At 40.6% G+C, this 20661-nt stretch overlaps 1 protein-coding gene across 5 annotated transcripts; it reads left to right on the plus strand.

Annotated features, from left to right (window-relative positions):
- The first annotated feature begins 1517 nt into the window (after window positions 1-1517).
- On the plus strand, window positions 1518-18176 carry LOC129101214 (ubiquitin-associated protein 2-like). 5 transcript variants are annotated; one of them, XM_054610908.1, is made up of 29 exons: window positions 1518-1602; window positions 3004-3141; window positions 3800-3877; window positions 4023-4133; window positions 4292-4448; window positions 4708-4785; window positions 5704-5767; window positions 5994-6076; window positions 6411-6463; window positions 6731-6795; window positions 6985-7216; window positions 7331-7586; window positions 7724-7855; window positions 8995-9131; window positions 9424-9668; window positions 9949-10192; window positions 10331-10370; window positions 10635-10758; window positions 10997-11054; window positions 11294-11513; window positions 12242-12333; window positions 13313-13363; window positions 13600-13678; window positions 14017-14199; window positions 14623-14793; window positions 15648-15752; window positions 16187-16260; window positions 16597-16788; window positions 17350-18176. In XM_054610908.1, exons 2-29 carry the CDS (start codon window positions 3046-3048, stop codon window positions 17443-17445), a joined length of 3516 nt encoding a protein of 1171 aa, XP_054466883.1. In that variant the 5' UTR covers window positions 1518-1602; window positions 3004-3045; the 3' UTR covers window positions 17446-18176. The 5 variants fall into 5 exon arrangements, with proteins under 5 accessions (XP_054466883.1, XP_054466887.1, XP_054466886.1 ...); XM_054610911.1 differs by lacking the exon at window positions 1518-1602 and adding an exon at window positions 1605-1667; XM_054610909.1 differs by lacking the exon at window positions 1518-1602 and adding an exon at window positions 1627-1695.
- The last annotated feature ends 2485 nt before the right edge of the window (window positions 18177-20661 follow it).

A 20661-nucleotide genomic window follows, 5' to 3' on the forward strand; every position in this document is an offset into this window, starting at 1 on the left:
TAAGTAGAAATATTTGTATTTTTAAGTGAAGCATACACATTTAAGAAATGACAGGTATGCAAAGCTGTGATATATTTTTTATAAATGTTCAATTGACGTAAGCTTTAAGAGTTCACTACTGGAAGAATATCACTTGATGCGTGTGACATGAAGATGCTGGGAAGAGATGTTTTCCCGTTGAGACATTAATATAGGATATATATTGGAATCAGATGTGAAACATATGTCCATTTGTAGATGTCTGTGTGTTTCTTATGGGTTGTTATTTTCTCCTATTAGATCCTCAGTGCTGTATACATGCTGATTCAGATAATTATACTATATTTTGAAATTCTCCTCACTCAAAAACTGAAATTTAGTTTTTGAATCATAATTTATCAAGTGCATCTTAAAATTGAGATGTATTACACAACTGTGGAAACTTGGATCACTGGTATTTAAGAAATTAAGTTGTTTTAATTGCGGCTATTTATGTAGCCTACTGTATCTTTTCATTCAACCTTATCCAACAGGGTTATTCTTTTGCCAACCCAATCTTGACCCAATCTTGCAAGTTTCTCCTTTTATCAGACTGATAATAATTGATCAGCTCTGGTCTTTCTTAGTCTTGGTCTTAAAAAATGACTGATCTTTAGTTTCTTTTCCAAGAAAATCACAGCACATAATAGTTTGAGACATTCTGTTCAAATATGGCCTTTACTTAAATTCTGACTCTGGAATGATGATACACAACTAATATTTGCTACCTTATTTCAAACTTGAGTTCAGGTTGTATACTGAGCTGTTTACTTGGCATTTGACAAGTGTAGTGCTATTTTTTGTTTTATGTGTAGAAATTGTACATTTTTTGTTTTCCAAAGCAGTGAGGCTATTTGGTGTATTTTGGGTTTTCAGCTGAGTCATTGGGGGTATTTGTTTTTTTAAGAAGTTCTAAGGATTTAAGAGTGAATAAAATGTCCCTGATGTTTAAATGATGTGTTCTGTGTGGTGAAATATTTATATCAGGTGATTTGATGATTATTTTCTGAGTGATGCAGTGATGCATATGTTGTTTTTACCTAGTCTATTTGCCTTTTCAAATTGCCTTTTATTATAAAAATCTATATTTTCCACAGAGAGTATAGCTGAGATTGAAAGGGAAATACAATTTGAATATGACATGCCAGCCTAGAAATAATTTGTGTGTCACACCTACATGAATCACCACCATCGAAGAAACCCACTTGACCTGTTTGGGTCTCTTTTTATAAACTCCGTCTTGAACAATACAACAAAGAAATTCATCATAACCCATCAAATGTATTCTGTATCTGATCTCACACCAGCATACGTATACTTATATGTGGAATTAGCATTTTTATGGAAAAATCCCCACATCATTTGTCAGGAAAGTTTTCACCCGTTCTCAGGCTGGAAGGGCTGGAAACAGTACAGCCAAAGCGCGCTCCCAGACAGGGACGAGCACGTAATGCTACGTCATGGAACCACCTGACCAGCTCGGAGGGTTCTGATTGGCTGTGTCGGACTCAGAACGTTGAACAACGGCGCGGTGGGTCACGTGACAGCATCTGCTGCTGCTGGCTGAGCGAAGCGTGTTAGCAGGTAAAAGAAATAATAAGATGTGTTGTGATAATGTTGTCGACTCAAAAGCCCGTTGAACGACCCAAGTGGGTATAATCAAGCGTTTACCATAATGTGAGGTGATCCGATCAGTCGATTCAAGTAAACCGTTCGACCTCGTCGGGTGTTGGCTAACTAGCTAGCTAGGTAACCAGCGTTGTATTCGTGAGTGACTGTGGTGCGTTCACTGTACGCGGACGGGCCGTTCACATGCCGGGGCAGTCGGCCTGCTGCTGGTGTCTGCCGTACGAGCGGGCCACGCCGTTTCTCGACACCTTTCCTCCCCACTGTGTCGTGTTGCATTCCCAGCACACACCTGTAACGTTGTAAACGCTTTGAACACGACGTGAGTCCGTTTCGTTTGTGCGTCCACCTGCTGCTAGCTTGTCCCACACTCACGTCCCGACGAGCCTTTCTCTCGGTTCACACAAAGGCTGCACCGTCGCACTTTGTTTATCGTTTGTTCCGGAGCCGTCGGGGCTGTCTGAAGGCGAGCTAATCTAAACAGGTGGACTAGGTGTGAGGTTGCACTGCTGGTCCCCGGGAGAGGGGCCGGTGTGTGGACGGAACAAAGAGGAGCGGTAGCCTGGCCGCGGCTAACTCGAGCTAACGTTAAGGTGGACTAACTAGCCAAGGCTGGTGTGGACGCTAGGCTCATGTTTCCACCGAGATCCTTCACACGTTTACCTAAATAAGGTTATTGTTCAGGCGTAACTTGCGTTGGATAGCGATTCACTTTAATGAAACACACCGATACATTGCTAGCGTTACGTCATACATCTGACCTTAAGCGTACATTGTCTGTCAGCCAACACACGATTATCAGACAGTGGATGTGTTGTGTTGTGTTACTGACAGGTTGTAAACTCGTTAAACTAACTTAAAGTAATACCTATAAGTAATATAATCTAACTCCAAGCTATTGTATGCTTTTGGTTTCCATTGACATAGTTTTGTCTGGCATAAAGCCCAGGCTCCTTTTTGTTATGTTACTTATAACTTTCACTCAAATGCAGAATAGTTGTTGCTAACCTGAATTCGTCAATGGGGGAATAGTTTTATAATTAATAATGCCACTAGCATATGGTGGCGCAAACCCTGTGTTTTTGTGTGGGAGACTGAGGGAGGGTTGTAAGTTGACACCCGGACAGTCCCCTCTTGGCCGGCTAAATTTAACCAGGGTGGTGGGGGGCGACAGATGGGGTTATAGTCTTACATGGTATACTTGACAACAGTGAGTCTGAGTCTGCTCCACACATTCAGTTCATTGTACTGGCATAAGACATGTATTCAGTATTATATTTTTTACTAGGAATTGTGATTCAAATTAACCATCTAACAAGTATATGCCATTTCACTTTGCCTCTCTCCCCTCTCCCCCAGATTTTTCTATTTTGTACATACATTGTTTTGTATATACTGTATATGATGACTTCAGTGGTCAGCAATCAAGCCCGGGGGACTCGGGACGGAGGGCTGTCCACGACCACACAAACAGCACAGCCACCGAAACAGATACAGGTGGGTTTTCACCATTGTACAGAGTTGCATCCAGACCTAATTGTCCTCAATCTAAATATAGTCTGTCTTTTTTATTTATTAGCACAATAAAAGGTTTAATCCCTTAGTTTTAGATGTTATACTGATATTTGAAAGTACATGTTTGTAGTTAATAAAAATAAATATATATATATATATATATTTCCCATCAATTTCATTCCTTCGCAAGGAATTTACTTTCTTTAATTGAAATACGTAATAAAATGTGGGGAAAGATGCAGGGTTATGGGGGCACGGTTGTCATTTGCAACCAGTTCTCAACTTATTACGGACAGCAAAATGAATTGAGGGTGGACATGTTAACTGATCGCAGATTAGATTTCAATTCTGTTAAGTAAAAATTAAAACACAACTACAGTTCAATAAATTGTTTGGTTATTGTCATAAAGATTGTATTCTTTTGTTACATTATTATAATGATGCGGATGTATATTTGCATAGTATCTTAATTACTAAAAATATAAGGTGACTAAAAATGGCCACCATATTTGACTGACTGGTAGCCGGTATGGAAAGCCCTTTTAAATGTTAGTGTGCAGCCCTGCTGATGTATTGTTTTAATACAAAAATAACTCCGGTTTCTGTTGTATTATTTCTTACTGAACTGTTTGTTTACCAGGCCACAGCAGAACAGATTCGTTTAGCCCAAATGATCTACGACAAAAATGATGCTGACTTTGAAGACAAAGTTAAACAGGTAATGTGAGAACGTACACACTTTTAGACAAATACATTTTCAGGATCAGCAGCATATCTTCTTGGAATTCTTGGACATTGGGAACCTTAATTGCATCACACGGTGATATAACTTAATGCTGTATTTTTGTTTGGCACACTTGCAGCTGATTGAGGTAACTGGGAAAACTCAAGATGAATGCATGGTAGCCCTCCATGACTGCAACGAAGATGTGAACAGAGCCATCAATTTCCTGCTGGAGAGCACTTCTGACACAGTAAGAGTCTATGTACACATGCACAAATGTCATGCTTGTGTCGTCCTCTGGGTTTTTGCAGGAACTAAAACACCATGAACCATGCAAAAATTTCCTTACAGTGTAGCTGTATTTATTTATGTATTTAGTCAACCTAATTCTTCTTCTTTTTCTGTCAGACCTCCTGGGAGACTGTGGGGAAGAAGCGTAGCCTTGGGAAAGAAGGAGGACCCTCAGAGATAAAGGAAAGCAGGGAGAAGAAAGGAGAGAGGGAGCCTAGTCGCGGACGTGGGGCGTCCAACAGGAGGGGCAGAGGCATCAGCCGAGGGCGCGAAGGTAAGAAGTGGAAGAAATATGTTTTTCCTGTCTGGATTGTGTAAATGTATGTTCCTTGTCAGTCCTTTGAATTGGTGTTCTTGGTATTTGAAGCATATTTGACAAGTTCATTTTTCAGTAGTATATGGATTTGTCATTCTACTTTTCTTATTTGTTTTACTTTGATATCCCAGTGGGTTTATTTAAAAAGGTTCAGAGGTTTTTCTCACAGTTCAGTGTTAATAATGAGTTTGTACCTCTGTTTCTTGTTCGATTCCAGGTCGGTTAGAGGAGAATGGGTTTGAGGTGGCTCCTGGAGAGAGGGGGGGTGACCGTGGACGCAGAGGGCGAGGCAGAGGTGAGCAATACAGAAAATGACATTTCTTTAGTTTATTGAATACTTTGCACATTTGGTCTCTTTGCTAACAAAATGGCAAAGTTTGACAATACAAAGATTATTGAAAAAGGGGTATCTAGAGCTACCAGTTTTCTGATTCTCTTGTCCCATTAATGTAAGGAGATTTAAAAAAAAAAAATGGCATGCTAAAATCTTAAATGGGCATTTTTAAACTTAATCTGATTAATATATATTTGTGTGAAAACATATCGTCTATTTTTTGTTCACTATGATGTTTAGATACGGAATTGTCTCAGATGTTGCTCTGCATGTTTTGGAGATGTAGCTGGCAACATATCTATTTATGTCTACAGGCATTTATAGTATTGCAGCAACATGTGTGGAATGTGCTGAGTCCCTGCAGCTGCTTGCGCGTGGGTTTAGTGGGGCGAGGGATTTCGGCGATATAAGAGATTGGCGAGGGGAAAAGGCATAGAATCTAGTGGATTTGTTAGCTTTTTTTGTAATGACAAGTGATCTAAGAATGGTGAGGTCAATCAAGGCCTGGCTTGGAAGAGTATGATGTCAGATTGCTGTTGGGTGGTTATGATTCAACAGTGGAGAAATGCATGTATTATTGTGGCTTCTTGTCTTAATGAATGGCAGCTGAATGTCTTGAGTAAAAATCTTGACTTGAAGATAATCTTTTGCCAAAAGCAGATTTTGTGTTATTGAGACAGCCTGTCTCACTGTTTCCTCAATGGCCCATGTTTGTACATTTTGACTATGGGGCTATGTTTTCAAACAAAAACAGACAACTATAAAGAGCTTCTTTTTTTTTTTTCAGTAAACTGTCTTTGAAAAAATGCGTGATGAAGAGTTGAGGCTGAAAGGGACCTTTCAGCAGAGGTCATCTGGTTGTTTTGTGTTTGTCCTCAGGGGCAGGGGTTCGCGGTAGAGGAAGGGCAGCTGCTGGCAACAGGTTCTCTACCCAGGGAATGGGGTAAGGATGTTTGTTTATTGTAAGCCTGAAGTAGGATCTGGAGATAGTGATGGTAATTTCAAGCACATATCTAAAAAAACAAATGTGTAGATAAAATAAAATGTCTGAATCTCCTCATTCAGTAGTAACAATAGACCAGATGGTATTCTCTTTACTTTTGCTTATGTTTCACCAACCTGTCTCCTCCTCTTTCCTCTTGTCTCTTCTTTCTACTCTCTACTTTCAGCACCTTCAATCCTGCTGACTACACAGCTAACTCCCGAGGTCGCCAGAATACATGGGACGGCAATGAAACTGCTGAGGGAACTGGTAATGAAAATAATGGACCATACGATGTCACGTTTTGATGCAATATCCTATGTTGCAAACATATTAATATGTTTGCCTAGTCTAGTTTCCTTGCCCCAGATCAGTGAGAAATTCCAACTTTAGAACACTAGCTGCTGAATAAAGGAATAATTCTAGCAGACATGTGCAAATTACTCTATGTTGGATTCGAGGGCTTTTTTTAGGCCGTTTATATTAAAGCATGTAGGGTGCTATATTTTGTTTCAGTGCTTGGAGTAGTTAATGGTTGCTAAGAACATGAGTATGTGTGAACATTGCAACACTAACTTGGCTGCTCTTCTGTTTGTGTTTTTAGAAACATGGGAAGGCAATGTGGAAGACTGGGCTGCAGAGGACTGGAATGAGGACGTAAGGCAGCACTTTTTAATGATCTGAAAGGGATTTGAGTTGCTTCAGATTGCGGGTTTACAAAAAGTTTGTTCACTTAGATATCTTTAAATCTGCACGGGCCTGCCTAACTTCTAGAGATGTTGACTCACTAAATACTCTCAGTTGATAGTCAGTGGTCATATTAATGTTTTTTTTAATGGTTGTTGATATACAATACACTACAGCACATATTATGCTATAAATCTGATGGATGCCTGTGTTTGCACTTTCTGTCCTTGTTCACAGTTGTCTGAGACCAAAGTATTCACTGCCTCCTCTCCTCCAACAAACCACATCACACCTGGAGCCAAGTAAGCCATCCTGCCCAAAGTCTAGTAAACTTAAAACACTACAGAGACCAGACTTTATTTTATAGATTAACTTTTTTATTTTATCTGGGTGGTTATCTTCCCCCTATTGACCCCCCTCATCCCAACCCTGTTCTCTTCCACTCTTCACTCCCCCCACTCTTCCTGCTCTCGTCTTCTGCTTCTCCTCAGTGTGGACCTGTCTAGCATACTGCCGAAGTCTGGAGTCGCTGTAGGGGGTTCTATGGAGTCTGACTTGGGAGCAATAGTCGATGGCCCCTCAGCTGAGCATTTGGGCCAAGGCCTGGTGTTTACCAATTCCCACCACAATGGACGGACTGCAACACACAGCTACGCACACGCCACAGCCAACAGCTACGCCCACGCCGCCTCTGCTAGTACCACCTATGCACATGCTGCACTGGTATGGACAGCCACACAAACGCATACTTGCACATGTGCAAACACATGAAGCTGTTTATATGCCTACAAACTGATACTGGTGTTTTCAGTTTTTGTTCTTCTCTCATCCTTCTAGTCCTCAGTCTTGGGTTCTGGTTTTGGGTCCCTGAATGCGCCTAAGCCAACGCCTGCCTCTGATATCAGGACAACGGAGCAGCTCAACGGCCCTCGGCTTGGTCAGAGGGCCAGTCAGATGTTGGCCAACGGCAGTAACATTAATGTTTCCAAAGATGCAGGGCCACCTCCAATACAGAACTCTGTTCCTGCGTGCTCTCCCTCTCTCGAAGGCAAGGCTCAGAGAGTGGAGAACGGCCCTGTTACTGCCCAACACAGTAAGTTTAAATTTCTCAAAGCAAAAAAGAAATCTATGACATGACCCTGAACTAATTGTTCTTGATGACATGCACAAGATACATGGCACGGTGGTACAATCGGTATTTTAATAAATATTTATCTGCCTTCTCTCCAGTGGAGATGAAGCATCAACCTGAGCCATCAGCAGTGCTCAGCCAGCTGGCTCAGAGGCAACAACAGTCCTCCATCCTCCCCACCACAGATCCTCTGGGCCTGTCGCATGCTCCACAGGTCCCCACACCACCAGGTAGGGCTGCATGACAGTGTCACACTATGCCAATAAATTAGACAGGCACATATCGATTGGCTGTGGAAAAAAAAAATTATTAAAAAGATTATGCATATATGTTGCCGCATAATAGTTTTAGGTTTGCACATGCGCACACACAAGCCCCTGAGTGAAGAACACATACAGCTCACAATTTGTCATAGCTGCTGCGGAGGAACAACCTTGCTTAATATGTTATAATTAATTCATGCTACTCAGAGTAATCATATCATATTAGAGTGGGAATTATGATTTACTAACAATAAAGTTGTAAGTTAAACAAGTTATAATACATGATTGAAAACTACTGATCCTAAGGTTTATTTAATTTAATCAAAGTAAGTATTCAAATAAAATCTTTGATTTCCTAATAATTTGAATTATGTGTTTAGTATATAACCACTATAGATTATACAGCAAAGTTGAGGATTTGGAACTTTACCAGTTTACAATGACTTTGGGATGGTTGAAATTATTTTTTGGGGTGAGTTCTTTGACAGTGGTGAAAAAAGTTAGTGGAGCCTTTCTGTTAATTATTGTTCTAAGTGCAAAAATTAGAATCGCCAAAAAAACGGCAATCGGCAAGTCAGACTTCTAAGATATTGGAATCGGCCAAGAAAATTTCAATTGGTGCATCTTTCATATTAAAGGTGTGATAGTTTGCTTTGAGTACCACTTGCCAATTTCTGCACCTCAACTAATTATTGGCATTATTGAATATTGATAATTGGCAGATTAATTAGATAAGAATTCCAGCAGCAGTAGATGTTCTTAACCCCTGAGCTGTTTAATAACCACAATAGCTGAAAAGAGAGCAAGCATTGGAATGTTCTTTATGACTTGTTTGTGAACTGCAACAACATGAAACAAAGATGGGAAACATTTATCTAACAGTGAAATTTAAGATGATGGCTACAGCGCTAATATCAAAGACGAATATTAAGGGCCCACAATATGGTTGAGGTGGTGCATTTTCTGCTATAGAAATGTGTAGTGGGAACACTATTTGTAGCTAATCAGTATCTGTGCTGTAAAATCATGGCAATATTTCCATTGTCATTATGTCTTAATCTAGCAATTATTTTGATCCTCCTAACGACATGGTCAATCTCCTTCAGGTCATGAGTCCTCCGTCCCTCCTTTAAGAGATGGAGCTTCTCCAGGCGGGAAGTTTTCATGCATGGAGCCTTCAGTCACAGAACCCCCACCACGGCAGCTTAAGACACAGAGACGCAGAGTACCTCCTTCCTCAAAGGTAAGCTCTTCTGATATCTGAACCCTTTTATCAGACAAAACAAGGGTAATGTTTCAGTGGTGTGTAAAACACGAATGGAATTGCAGAATTTTATATTTTTAATGGAACTGATGGTAAAACCTGGCAAAAAACACAGCCACTAGCCAGTTAACATCAACATTCATTTTTGACTGAAAAAACTTGGATGTCAATAGTTTAAAAATGTTATCCATAGTACAAAACAAATTCAAATTTAATTCAAAACTATCAAACATCGACCAAGTTCTACTTAAATCCTTCGCTGTCTTCTCAGATCCCGTCGTCAGCAGTGGAGATGCCAGGCTCTGCAGATATACCTGGCCTGAATGTTCAGTTTGGGGCTCTTGACTTTGGGTCTGAGGCTGCTAGTGGAACAGTCATGGCACAGACTGAGGCGGCCAGGGAACAAGCACCGACTCAGGGCCAAGCTCAAGCAGCTCCAGTACCCATGTCTGTTCCTACTGCTGTTACTACACAGCAGTCACAGAGCAGCCTGTTCTCCAAGCCAGGATCTGTGAGGTGTGTGTGCGCTCATGGTGGAGTTGTTTTGAGTTTGGGTGTAAGGCATAACTTTGTCTTTTTATGAGGAATTTGTACGTATTTTGGTCTGTTCAGCATGAAATCTTGAGCCATTGAAATCACAGACTATTATTGATAAGATTAAAGAGTTTCTAGCTAAAGCTAGATCTGCTTGTTTGTTTTAAATTAAACCAATAATAATACATCCTGCCTATACTTCTGAAACATTCTCTGTATGCTCATCTTTACCCATCTTCCTTTCTCTTTGTCCTGTGAACAGCGAACACATGAGCAGTTTACCCACCTTACCATTAACCGTATCGGATCCCAGCTTCCCTTCACCATCCTTGGGCTTACCTAGTGCCACACCCTCCCCCTCCATGGGGCTTCCCAGTGCAGCAGCACCACCCTCTTCTACAGCCCCTTCTGCCGCCAGCCGTGTGGAGAGCAGTGGTCAAAGATCCCTGCCACCTCATCTGGGCTTCTCTCAGACCAAAGATGTCTCCTCAGCTGCCGCTCTCACGGTGAGGATGAGTCTTTTATTTGTGTATGCTTAAGTGATGTTAATCACTGCTTTCAGTTATTTCTCAAAAGCTCAATCTCTGCTTAATACCTGACAAAAAACTGGAAGCTAAGACTTCGATCATTTCCTCCTTTCATAGAACGGCTACAGTGGCATGAAGACACAGAGCACACAAGATGGTAAGTACGCTCAAATGGAGTTGGCAATCAACTCTAATATGATAAATACTGATTGCTAAATGCATTAGATAGAAAGTGGAAAGAGTCCTTTCAGTGAAAGTTGATGAGGTTGTATAAAGACCAGGACACACTCAAACCATCAGTCTTGTCCAACTTTGTTTTATATATTGCATTTCATTATTTTATTCCTCCACTAACATTTTCTAACTTCAAAACAAAAAGATTTGCACAAAATTAATTAATTTTCTTTTTCTTTTTGAACAGCTACATCATCAATGTCTAGAACAGTCAAAAATGAGTCTCCCATTATGACGAGTGACAGTGGCCACCACATCCCCTCCCCTGCAGTTACACCTTCCCACTCAACATCCATCCCCTCGCTCAGCAGGTAAGGGATGGTTCAGATACAACGTGGCTTTTTATATTGCACGTTGATACATTTTTCTTCTTTTGTATGTGTCCTCTTTGTCTGGAGATAATGATGTTTACAAGCACATATCCTAAACCTTTTATGTGGAAATCTATGTCACTGAATCTCCCACTCTTGCTCATGTTTCCTTGATAAAGATTGTTTTGTCGCATTATCAGATTTAAGCCGGCTAACAGAATAATTTTACTCTTCGTAGTCATGTGACCAATACTTACTCAACGGGATCCGCTCTTGCCACAAGCTCCTCCCACACGGTGAGTGTGTACATACTTGCATATAGAAATGAGTTTAATATACATCACTCTGCAGTTGTGCTAATAAAAGGATATGGAATATTTCCTGAAAAATGTCACTCTTATTATTGTATTTTGGTTGTTTGAGTGCAGGACTTTCTTTTCTGCTAATCTCTGATGCTTTGAGAAAAACATACCTACAAAATAGCTGCTGCTTCTCTTCTCACACACCCTTTCTTCTCTTGTCCTATTAACACCAGATAAGTAATGTGGAGAACAATAGTAGTGGCAACCTCCATGCCTATTCATCATCGTCGTCCATCCAAGCTGTCGATTCAAGTCCTTCAGCTCCCATGGTCAGCAGCTCAATCACCAATGGTCTGCACCTATCTGGAGCACCTGGACTAACTCCTAATGGCACAAACGCCACACTCTCAGCTGCAGGCAGCCGCCAGGCACCCCTGCTCACCGCCACCTCTGGTAGGCTCATAGGTCTACACAGGAATTGCATCACCTTAACATAGGAACTCATTTACATAATATTCTTTGAAATAAAAGATTATATCATCTCAGAATAGAATTGACACTCCACTAAATCCTGCCCCTCTAATTCAGACGGAGTAATTATAGCGTCTGCAAGCTCTGGCCAAGGTCTGACAACTATACGACTCGGCTCAATAGACTCCCATCAAACTTCTCCTTTTTCAGACTGGTTCTGTTTTCGAGCTAGTCATGTTTTAATGTAGTGTAATATAGCTACTCGTTACCCACAGAGGTTGGAAGGAGATCTAAGTCGGTGAAACGTTTTTTTACGTTCAAACCTAACAATAACAGAGCATGTCAGCACTGCAGTGCTATGCAAGCTGCTGAAGGTATACTGAATGTATACACGAGCTGCTTTTGGTTTTAATGATTGTAAGAGTGAATAAGGGCCTAACTGGCTTCCAAAAGTTAGAGAACATGTATGCAGGTAGTGCAGTAAGTTACATTGTGGGCTCCATGGTACCTCTGACAGTTTCACAGAGTAGCAGCGAGGGGCGGGGCATAGTGAAGGTCGATTCCTCTTGTAATTCAGCTGTATCGACACTCAGCTATGACCATACAGATTTATACAAATCTATCAAAATTGCGTACAAATGTAAACCACAAAATAATAACTTAATGTCCATTTATTATGTCAAGTCAAAAATGTTTCTCGTCTTTGCCAGGTAAAGCTCCTCCCAACTTGGCCCAAGGAGTGCCACCTCTCCTGGCCAACCAGTACATCATGGGTCCTGGTGGATTGCTCCCTGCTTACCCGGTAACTATACACAAATTTAAACACAATTTTACCATTAATATTCAACTCTTAACCGATGAGAATTTTGACCAATTAATGCAATCAGTTAAGCTGTTAAAAAGCTGAGCAAACCTCTGAGGAGAGGATTGTCCCTTAAATGAGAATAGCGGGTCCACCTTAAAAGTAAGCCCACCTTAAATGAGCCTAGAACAAAGTTGTTGGTATCTTAGAGCCAAACTCTGCAGATGACGAGCGGGTCTTGTAATATTTTTGTAGCATTTATTCATTGACAAATGGTTTAATCTGTACAAGCACTGTTTCGTTAACAGCTGCAATGTTACTGATAACTTTATACTCATCGTCACACACATGGCTGCAAGTCAGGCTTGCAAATTTTATTTATACAATTCAGTGGCAGAGTATGCCAAGCAGCCCATCAGCTGACAAACTTGCAGCTAAACTAATTGATGCGATGGAGTCTTTTTTCCCAGAACGGTGAACCAGTGACTCTGTTGCCTGTTTTGCACATACACTGCAGCTGCCGATAAATGATGGATTGAACCTATTTATCCTTCAGGTTATCGTTGCGGCTGGACAGCTTGTTAGTCACATCAACCACAGCACCCCTGTATGCAAGGCCCTGATCTTGTCGTTTAAGGGTAAATTATCAGTTAACGAGGGTCGGCTATTGGCCAGAAAAGAATAGAAATTTGCATAGCCAATTTTTAAGGTTTCATATGCATAAAAAGAGCCCTGTATTTACCATTAGTGGATACGTTGATTTGAACAAATATGGCAGTGAGTTCACTTGTTATTCTATAGAGGTTCTCAGTGTTGATGATGAATGTGTGTTTAGTAGGTTCTGATCAAACATGACATCTATGAAACTCACTGAGACACTGACTGAAGCTGAGTAGAAGCTTAAAATGGGTGGAGCAAGTTTGAGTTTGCAGGCAACAGTGACTTCCACTGATTCCTTTCTCCATTATTATTTCAACAGCAGATCTACGGATACGAGGATTTGCAGATGCTGCAGTCTCGCCTTCCTATGGTGAGTAAATATTACTCTGATTTTAGTATTATTGTAAATCAGTGATGGGCTTTCAAATGTGTTTCCCTGCATATTGCATTCTTGCTACCTTTTTTTAAGTAAAGTAACCGCTCATATTTATCCTCTATGGCAATACCACATAATTCCCAAAGTAGCAGTCTTGGATGTATGGAAAGGCAACGAAATCTGGAGGGTTACGTTTGGCATTCAATTTTTTTCCCCCTCTTCCTACATAGGATTATTATGGTGTAACATTCCCTGGTACTACAGCAGCTATGCCTGGAAGAGAGAGCCTGGCTAACAATCCATATTCTGGTAAGTCAAATGTTATGTTGATCTGGAGGTTCTGAGTTAATTAATAAGATAAGTTTACTGCATTGTGTTTCGAGGCAGTAAGCTCACACTGACAAAAGGGCAATTTACACAATTACTTTCTGTTTCATTAAACTACACATCTGTCTGTTCATACCACTTTTCATTTAATTTATGGCTGTCATTTTTGCACTTTAGCATACTATATATATATATATATAGCATAATTGATTAGATTCACATGGAGATCCTGCTAACGGATCATGTTAGCTGTTAAATAGAAAGGCAAAATATGTTTTTCATATTCAGTTTTGTCTTCTCTGCTGTCATTTTCTGTCCAGGTGAAGCGACAAAGTTTGGCAGGAATGATTCGGCATCTCCAGCTCCCCCAACCAGCATGTCTACAGCCGGGGTGCAGTCACAGCCCCAGCAGGCACCACAGGGAGGAACACAGGGCCAGGGTCAGCAAACACAGAACCAGGCCTTCCTCAATCCCCCTCTGCCCCCTGGCTACGGATACACAGGTAAGGAAAAGTACAATTATGTTTAATGATGGGGATGTTGTCTAAACCTCATCAACGCACTTTGCATTTACTCCTCATGAAATTTCCAAGCTACCATCTTCTCTCGTTATTTTTGGCTGCTTGTTGAAATGTTTCTAAGGAGTCTGTTGTAATGTAAAGAGTACTTGAGCAGAAAAAAAAATGTACACATTTTTAAAAGAACAGCCTATGGCTTTACTATTTTATAATTAAACAAAAGTGATATGTGATTTTTAGATAACTTTTCATGTAGACACAAAGTAAATTTGTGTAGATTGTATTAATGTAACCCTGCCTGCTCTGCACAAAAGAGCCCTATTTATCAACGTTGCTTAAATACACTTGCCTAGCGATCTGCTTTCATTGCATTAGTTCATTTTTTTTTTTTAACATCCAATTTTACAGGTCTGCCATACTACGCTGGTATGCCGGGGGTTCCCTCAGCTTTCCAGTACGGCCCCACCGTCTTCGTGCCTCCTACTTCGGCCAAGCAACCTGGAATGGGCCTGGCCAACCCTTCCAATCAGTATCACCAACAGCATCAGCCCAGTTACGGACAGCATGCATATGGCACAGGTAAGACCAGGACAAAACAAGAAGGCTGTGTCTGTCACTGCTCTGACTGATGTTGTTTTCAAACAATTAAAATACTCACTTTTTTTTTTAGAGCAGAGTAATGATTAAAAGTTTCCTTATGAAGATTATATTCAGTAGTTTTGATTCAGCTCTTAAATTGATTTGAGCTATGTAAACACAAGTCTATCTTAAATTATACATACGACCAAACTATCAGAGATTAACAAACTGTCACAGCACCTTGCCAAAAAAAGTAACCGAGAAGGTTACTTGAAGGTTTTTGACTAGTTATGGGAACATTAGTGGGTTAACTGGCCAATCAGTTCTGTCTGATGTGTTTCATGCTCAAAAGTACACAAGCTAGCTGTCTTGTAGAAGTTAAAGAGTTCAGCAGGAATTACTTTGTAATCCATAATGACTACCGTTGTTTAAGAGTACATGTATTGTGATGTAGAGAGGTGTATGTGCAGAGACCTCGGCATAAATAAGATTTGTGAGAGGGAGTGTAGAGGGAGACAAAAGACAATTTGATTTCCTACACTTCATACATGTACACCAAATGCTGCATGTGCGTGTGGAATCAGGCCTGTGTGTTTTTTGCTTGTGCTGCATGCATAGCTCAAACCCCCCGCTGAAGTTGGACACGGCTCAATATAGACACAGCTGCCATTTTAGTCAGGTTACCTTACTGCCTCTCTCTCCCCTGCCCCCTCTCTATTCTCCTTCCATCCTCTTTCCTCGTCCTTTTCTTCTCTTCACCTCATCGGTTTCCTGTCTTTCTCTTCCTACCTTACCTCTCCTTTCTCCTTTGCTCGCTGTGCCTCCTCTCTTTTTCTGTACTCCTCCTCCTTCAGCCTTTGATGACCTGTCTCAAGCCCACGGTGGGGAGTACAGTAAGGGAGGGTACGGAGGCTCTGCCCAGTCACAGGCCAAGTCAGCGGGCAGCGGCCCAGGGAAAGGTACATACACAACACATGTGCGCACCCTCTAACATTACAGTCAAAGTCAGCGGGCATTCCCCTGTGGGAAAAAACAGATGTACTCACAATTGCAGATGATTCTACAGACGAGTGTTCTGGAGAAAGGTGTGTATATGCACATGTGTGATTGGACTTTGATGTGCACATAAAATAAATGAATACTTGCAAAAGGGTGACAAAGTGAGAAATATGCACCTCCTCACTTAATATGCTTCTTCCTACTGGCTGGCCCCCCTCCTACTAACAGTGGTTATGAACATTCAGTGCTTGATATTCAATCATCAGTGGAGTGACACAGTTGTGCTTCTCTATTGTTCTCTCTTTTTTTTTTTTTTGCTTTCCTCCCTTCCCTCTTTCATTTAAATCTTTTCCTTTACCTCTTTCCTATTCCCTGCTTTTCATTCTCATCTCAGCACCAGGACTGTCAGGGTCAGGTACCAGTGGAGGAGTACCCGACATGGGAGGCTCAATCTACAGCAAAACTCAAGTGAGTGTCTTGATGTCCCGTTGTATTCCTGGGTTTGGTTATGGCTCAATTCCTCTGTCTGTTAGATAATAATAGTCTTAGGATAACACAAGGGATCTTTTCTGCAAATATTTCTCTTAATCAAATGTAGAAAATGTCTGCACAACACCTTGAGTATCCCATTAACTTAAGTTGTACATTAGATACAGAAACATGTTTGCATTGGTAAAATATTATTGAAAGTTAAATTAAATTGTCATTTTATTTATTTCTAAACCTGTTTTACATGCATGTACATAATCAAGTTGGCCTGTATTCACAATTTTAACCTTTGTGTCTTCTCTCGTTTATCCCCAGTCCTTTGATAAGCAGGGCTTCCACACAGGGACACCGCCTCCCTTCAGCCTGCCTTCAGCTCTGGGGGGAACAGGGCCCCTGAACCCTGGAGGTGCTCCTGGCTATGCTCCTGCTCCCTTCCTGCACATCCTGCCACCACACCAACAGCCCCACTCTCAGCTGCTGCACCATCACCTCACACAGGATGGACAGGTAAACTGAAGTGTCTTTGCATAAATCACATTTTGCCCACAAAATCTGCATTATTGAAGTGTTTATCTGTCCCTTTTTCCATTTCATGTTACGCCCATGTTTTCTGAATAGCTGTGACCTCATCAGCTGACGTAGGTGGGCAAACGAACAAGACTGCTCCTGTGCATTAACTTGCATGCTGCCTGTAATGCTAAGCAACTTACTAGGCCTTTTTGAATAGATAGTCCCAGGAACGTTTTGCCCCAAGAACCAAAAAGTCAGGCCCTTAAAAGCCTTTTCTTAGCAGTCAACACAACAAGCTTAACCCTGATGGTTATTGGGCCCTCAGAAAGATATGATAGACAGATATTTTAAAGGGGCTTGAACTCCACCAAAGGGACCAAAACTGGATCTGTAGGTCCCTGCAGGTTGTGCTGGTGAAGTTGAGCCCCTCAAAAGGTTCCTTATAACAATTCTGCTGCTAAGGGCTAATAAACATCATGAGAATTTGAATAAACTTGTTAGGTAGTTTTTGTTTTAAACATTAGTGACTTACTGGACTTTATTTTTTTTTCTCCACAGGGTGGTCCTGGTCAGCGCAATCAGTCCAGCAGCATGCAGCAGAAGACCCAAGGCAGCAAGTCCAGCTATGGCAGCTCCCCCTACTGGGCCAACTGAGGAAAGCTTCCCAATCCTCACTCCCCATAAGGCTGTGTGTGCGCGTGTAAAGCTAAGACAAAAAAGAAAGACACACTACCCTCACAATGAGCAACCCTGGGCCTCCTCGCCCTGCTCCCCCACCTCCACTAGTCCTCATCCTCAAGTCTTTTGGGTTCTCTCTTCCCTCCCTTTTCAAAATTGGTTGTACATGTAAGATATTTATGTATGTATTTATATATATATACTGTATATGTAATAGTAGAACATGAAATGTGGTTGCTGCATTTTATTTTTGAAGGACTTTTTGTTTACTTTTTCAAAACTGCAGGAAAAGATGTTACATTAAGATAGATTGAGATGATAATAATGGTGAGAGAGCGAGTGAAGAATAGAAATTATCTAAAACCTCCTGTAAGAAATCAGAAAAGGAAAAGGAGAGAGCTATAGCACTGATTGCGAATGAGGACATTTCAGATGGGGGTGGGGTTTATTATAACTAAATGCATCTGTTTTTTCTTTTTTTTTCTTTTTTTATACATAACTTCCTGAATGACCAGGCTCATCCCCCAAACTTCATTTTGTAGCACCCTGTTTTTCCCCGTCCTGACTCTCCCTCCCTTCTTGAGGGCTGCCTACTCTTGTTGTGTCAACCCCTTACCTTTAAAGACAGACTTGCCCATCTAAATTTTATATTTTAATTTTATTTTAACCCTGATTTCCTCGAAATAAAAGTTCTGAGCAGTTGGAAATTTGACTTTTTGGGATTTGTGTGTGCATATGATTTTTCTCATGGGTTTTCTTAGACTGTTGGAAGTTCAGACCTAAGTTTTCTGGTTTAATTATCCAAAGTCAGAGATGGAAAAAAATCACACAGAAACTTGGATCAGATACTATATTTATATAGTCAGCCATTACTGAAGTTAAATCAAAATTAGATCATGAAAATCCCCAAACAATATTTGATATGAGAAAACACCTGTAAGTTAGCATTTCATAATTTCCCCCAAAAAATGTATGCTGCAATTGAACCAAATTATTCTGTTGCTGCAAAAGATCACATTCTCTACCTTCTGCAATTAATAAATTAGTAATTACAGCACAAACCTAAGGTTAACCTGTTGACTGGTTTGTAGGACATGATACACGCAAGCAAATGTGATGATAGTTAAGTAATTAGTTTTAATTTGTTCCACTACAGCTCATTAATTGAATAATACAAAAGTTTTATTACAAATTGTTAACCTTTGGGAGGGGGCTGCTGTAAATATGCAAAGGTGTGTGAAATTTTCCAAAAAAGTGGTTCCCTGAATCTGAATTGAGCATTTTGTGTAATCTGATGCCAAAACTGTGTTCTCTGTAATAGTCTTTTAGGCCAGTTGGCCATATGTCGACCCAGCTTGAGTGAGACACAGTTGGCTCAATCATAAGACCCCTTTTCCCACGAAATGCATATTCTATGATGCTATGAATAAAAATAACTGACTACAAAATAATTGAAAGGAAGATTAAACACCCTAACTTTTAAATGACTAAATTTCTCAAATGTATTTGTTTATTTGCACATGACTCAGCACAGCAAAACCTTTCATTTAAATATCAAAAGACAAGACAAGACAGTTGCTGAATGCGATTGTGTTGAATTCCTACAATAATTCAACATAATCACAATCCCGAAGATGTGACAAGATGATGTCATGCAGAATAAAGGTAAATAGAATAGATGGGGATTGGTCATCACCTCATCCAGAAAGTCCCAAGACTGACAATTAATTGTAGCAATATGATAAAAAAAATGTTTTAACGTAGCTTTATAATCTGACCCTGCTCCCGTTAGGATTGATGTTCATTATTTTAGTGTAGCTGTTTCAGGAGTTTACCTGTTAAAGCTTTACCGACCAACAGTGTCGTAGCCCTGCTAACACTGTTAGCTCTGTCAGCACTGTTGCCATTGTTTGCACTGTTAATGTGTTAGAACTGTTAGCTGAGAGAGAATTTAACAAATTGTATAACTTCTCTAATTATTGTATAGTCATGGAAATAATATACAAAAAGAAGAACAGATAAAGGGGCAATTTCTCTCCACCTGTAAAAGTAAAAATGGATACTAATGAAATTATTGTCAACCGCTATCATGTAATCTTCTCAGTCACCACAAGATGGCAATGTATAGCTATTTCGTATGACGTTAATTGCTTGGTCCTCACACAGGACAGGAGTACTTTTTTTGACAAGGGAGGCCACACCTGGTGGGAAACAGCTCACATAACATTGAACTGGGCACTGATTAAATGCCAGTTGTGAGTCATATTTGGGGTACAAAAAGGTTTAACAAACCTAATTAATTAATTTAAAATGTCATGTAAACCAGTCAAACAAGTATGTGCTGACAATACCTAAATTTGAGATAATCAAATCCCACATTATTTGACTTGTTTTGAACTTGTGTTTATTGATAAACCATTACCATACTGATTGAGTACCATGGAAATTGAAATTCACATTCCCCGCAGATGCAGGAGACCATACTTTACTTAGCTATACCACTTTCTCAGTCTTCCCCTTCTTCCATCTCTCTCCAAAGAATGTATAGTGTGTGCCCCCAGAATAGTCTGTATAACACTGGTATGTGGCTGACAAAGGAGAGGGTGAAGAGAAGAAGGGAATGCTGATGATTGGAGGGAGAGATGTCGAGCAGAGAGGATGGAAAGTCGCTGAGTGGCAGGTGCTATTGTAGCCTAAGTGCTGCAGCCTACAGCTACAAGGTCATAGGTCAAAGTGAAGTTGAAAGGTCAACCTTTACTCCCAGGAACCCCACCCAGTGAGGGATACAGATAAGGGGGTCTGAGAGGGTGACAAGCCCTAGCAAAAACTGAAGTAACAGAAAGGTATGAAGGAAAGAAAGGAGTAATGTCAAGATGTAGGTTAAATGAATAAAATAAACTTGACCCAAAGACAAGCTCTAAAGAATAGAATGGAACCAGATAGATTCATAATATAAAAGAAGATGTAGGCCAAAATAAATAAATAAAATATCTGGAAAGGAAAGCAAAGCAAATGATTGAAAGCTAAGGCCATCATGGGTAAAGTTGGAGACATTATAAAGGTGTAGAGGAGCAGTGGTGGATAAGATGCACTTGAATGCAGGAGGGCCACACATGTTTGATAACGCCCCTTTCTTGATGGGATGAGAAAACCATGTGGGTGGTTCTCTCCTAGAATCGTGCGGCTTGATAC

Source organism: Anoplopoma fimbria, chromosome 13 (genome assembly GCF_027596085.1).
Source record: "Anoplopoma fimbria isolate UVic2021 breed Golden Eagle Sablefish chromosome 13, Afim_UVic_2022, whole genome shotgun sequence".
Classification (NCBI taxonomy): domain Eukaryota; kingdom Metazoa; phylum Chordata; class Actinopteri; order Perciformes; family Anoplopomatidae; genus Anoplopoma; species Anoplopoma fimbria.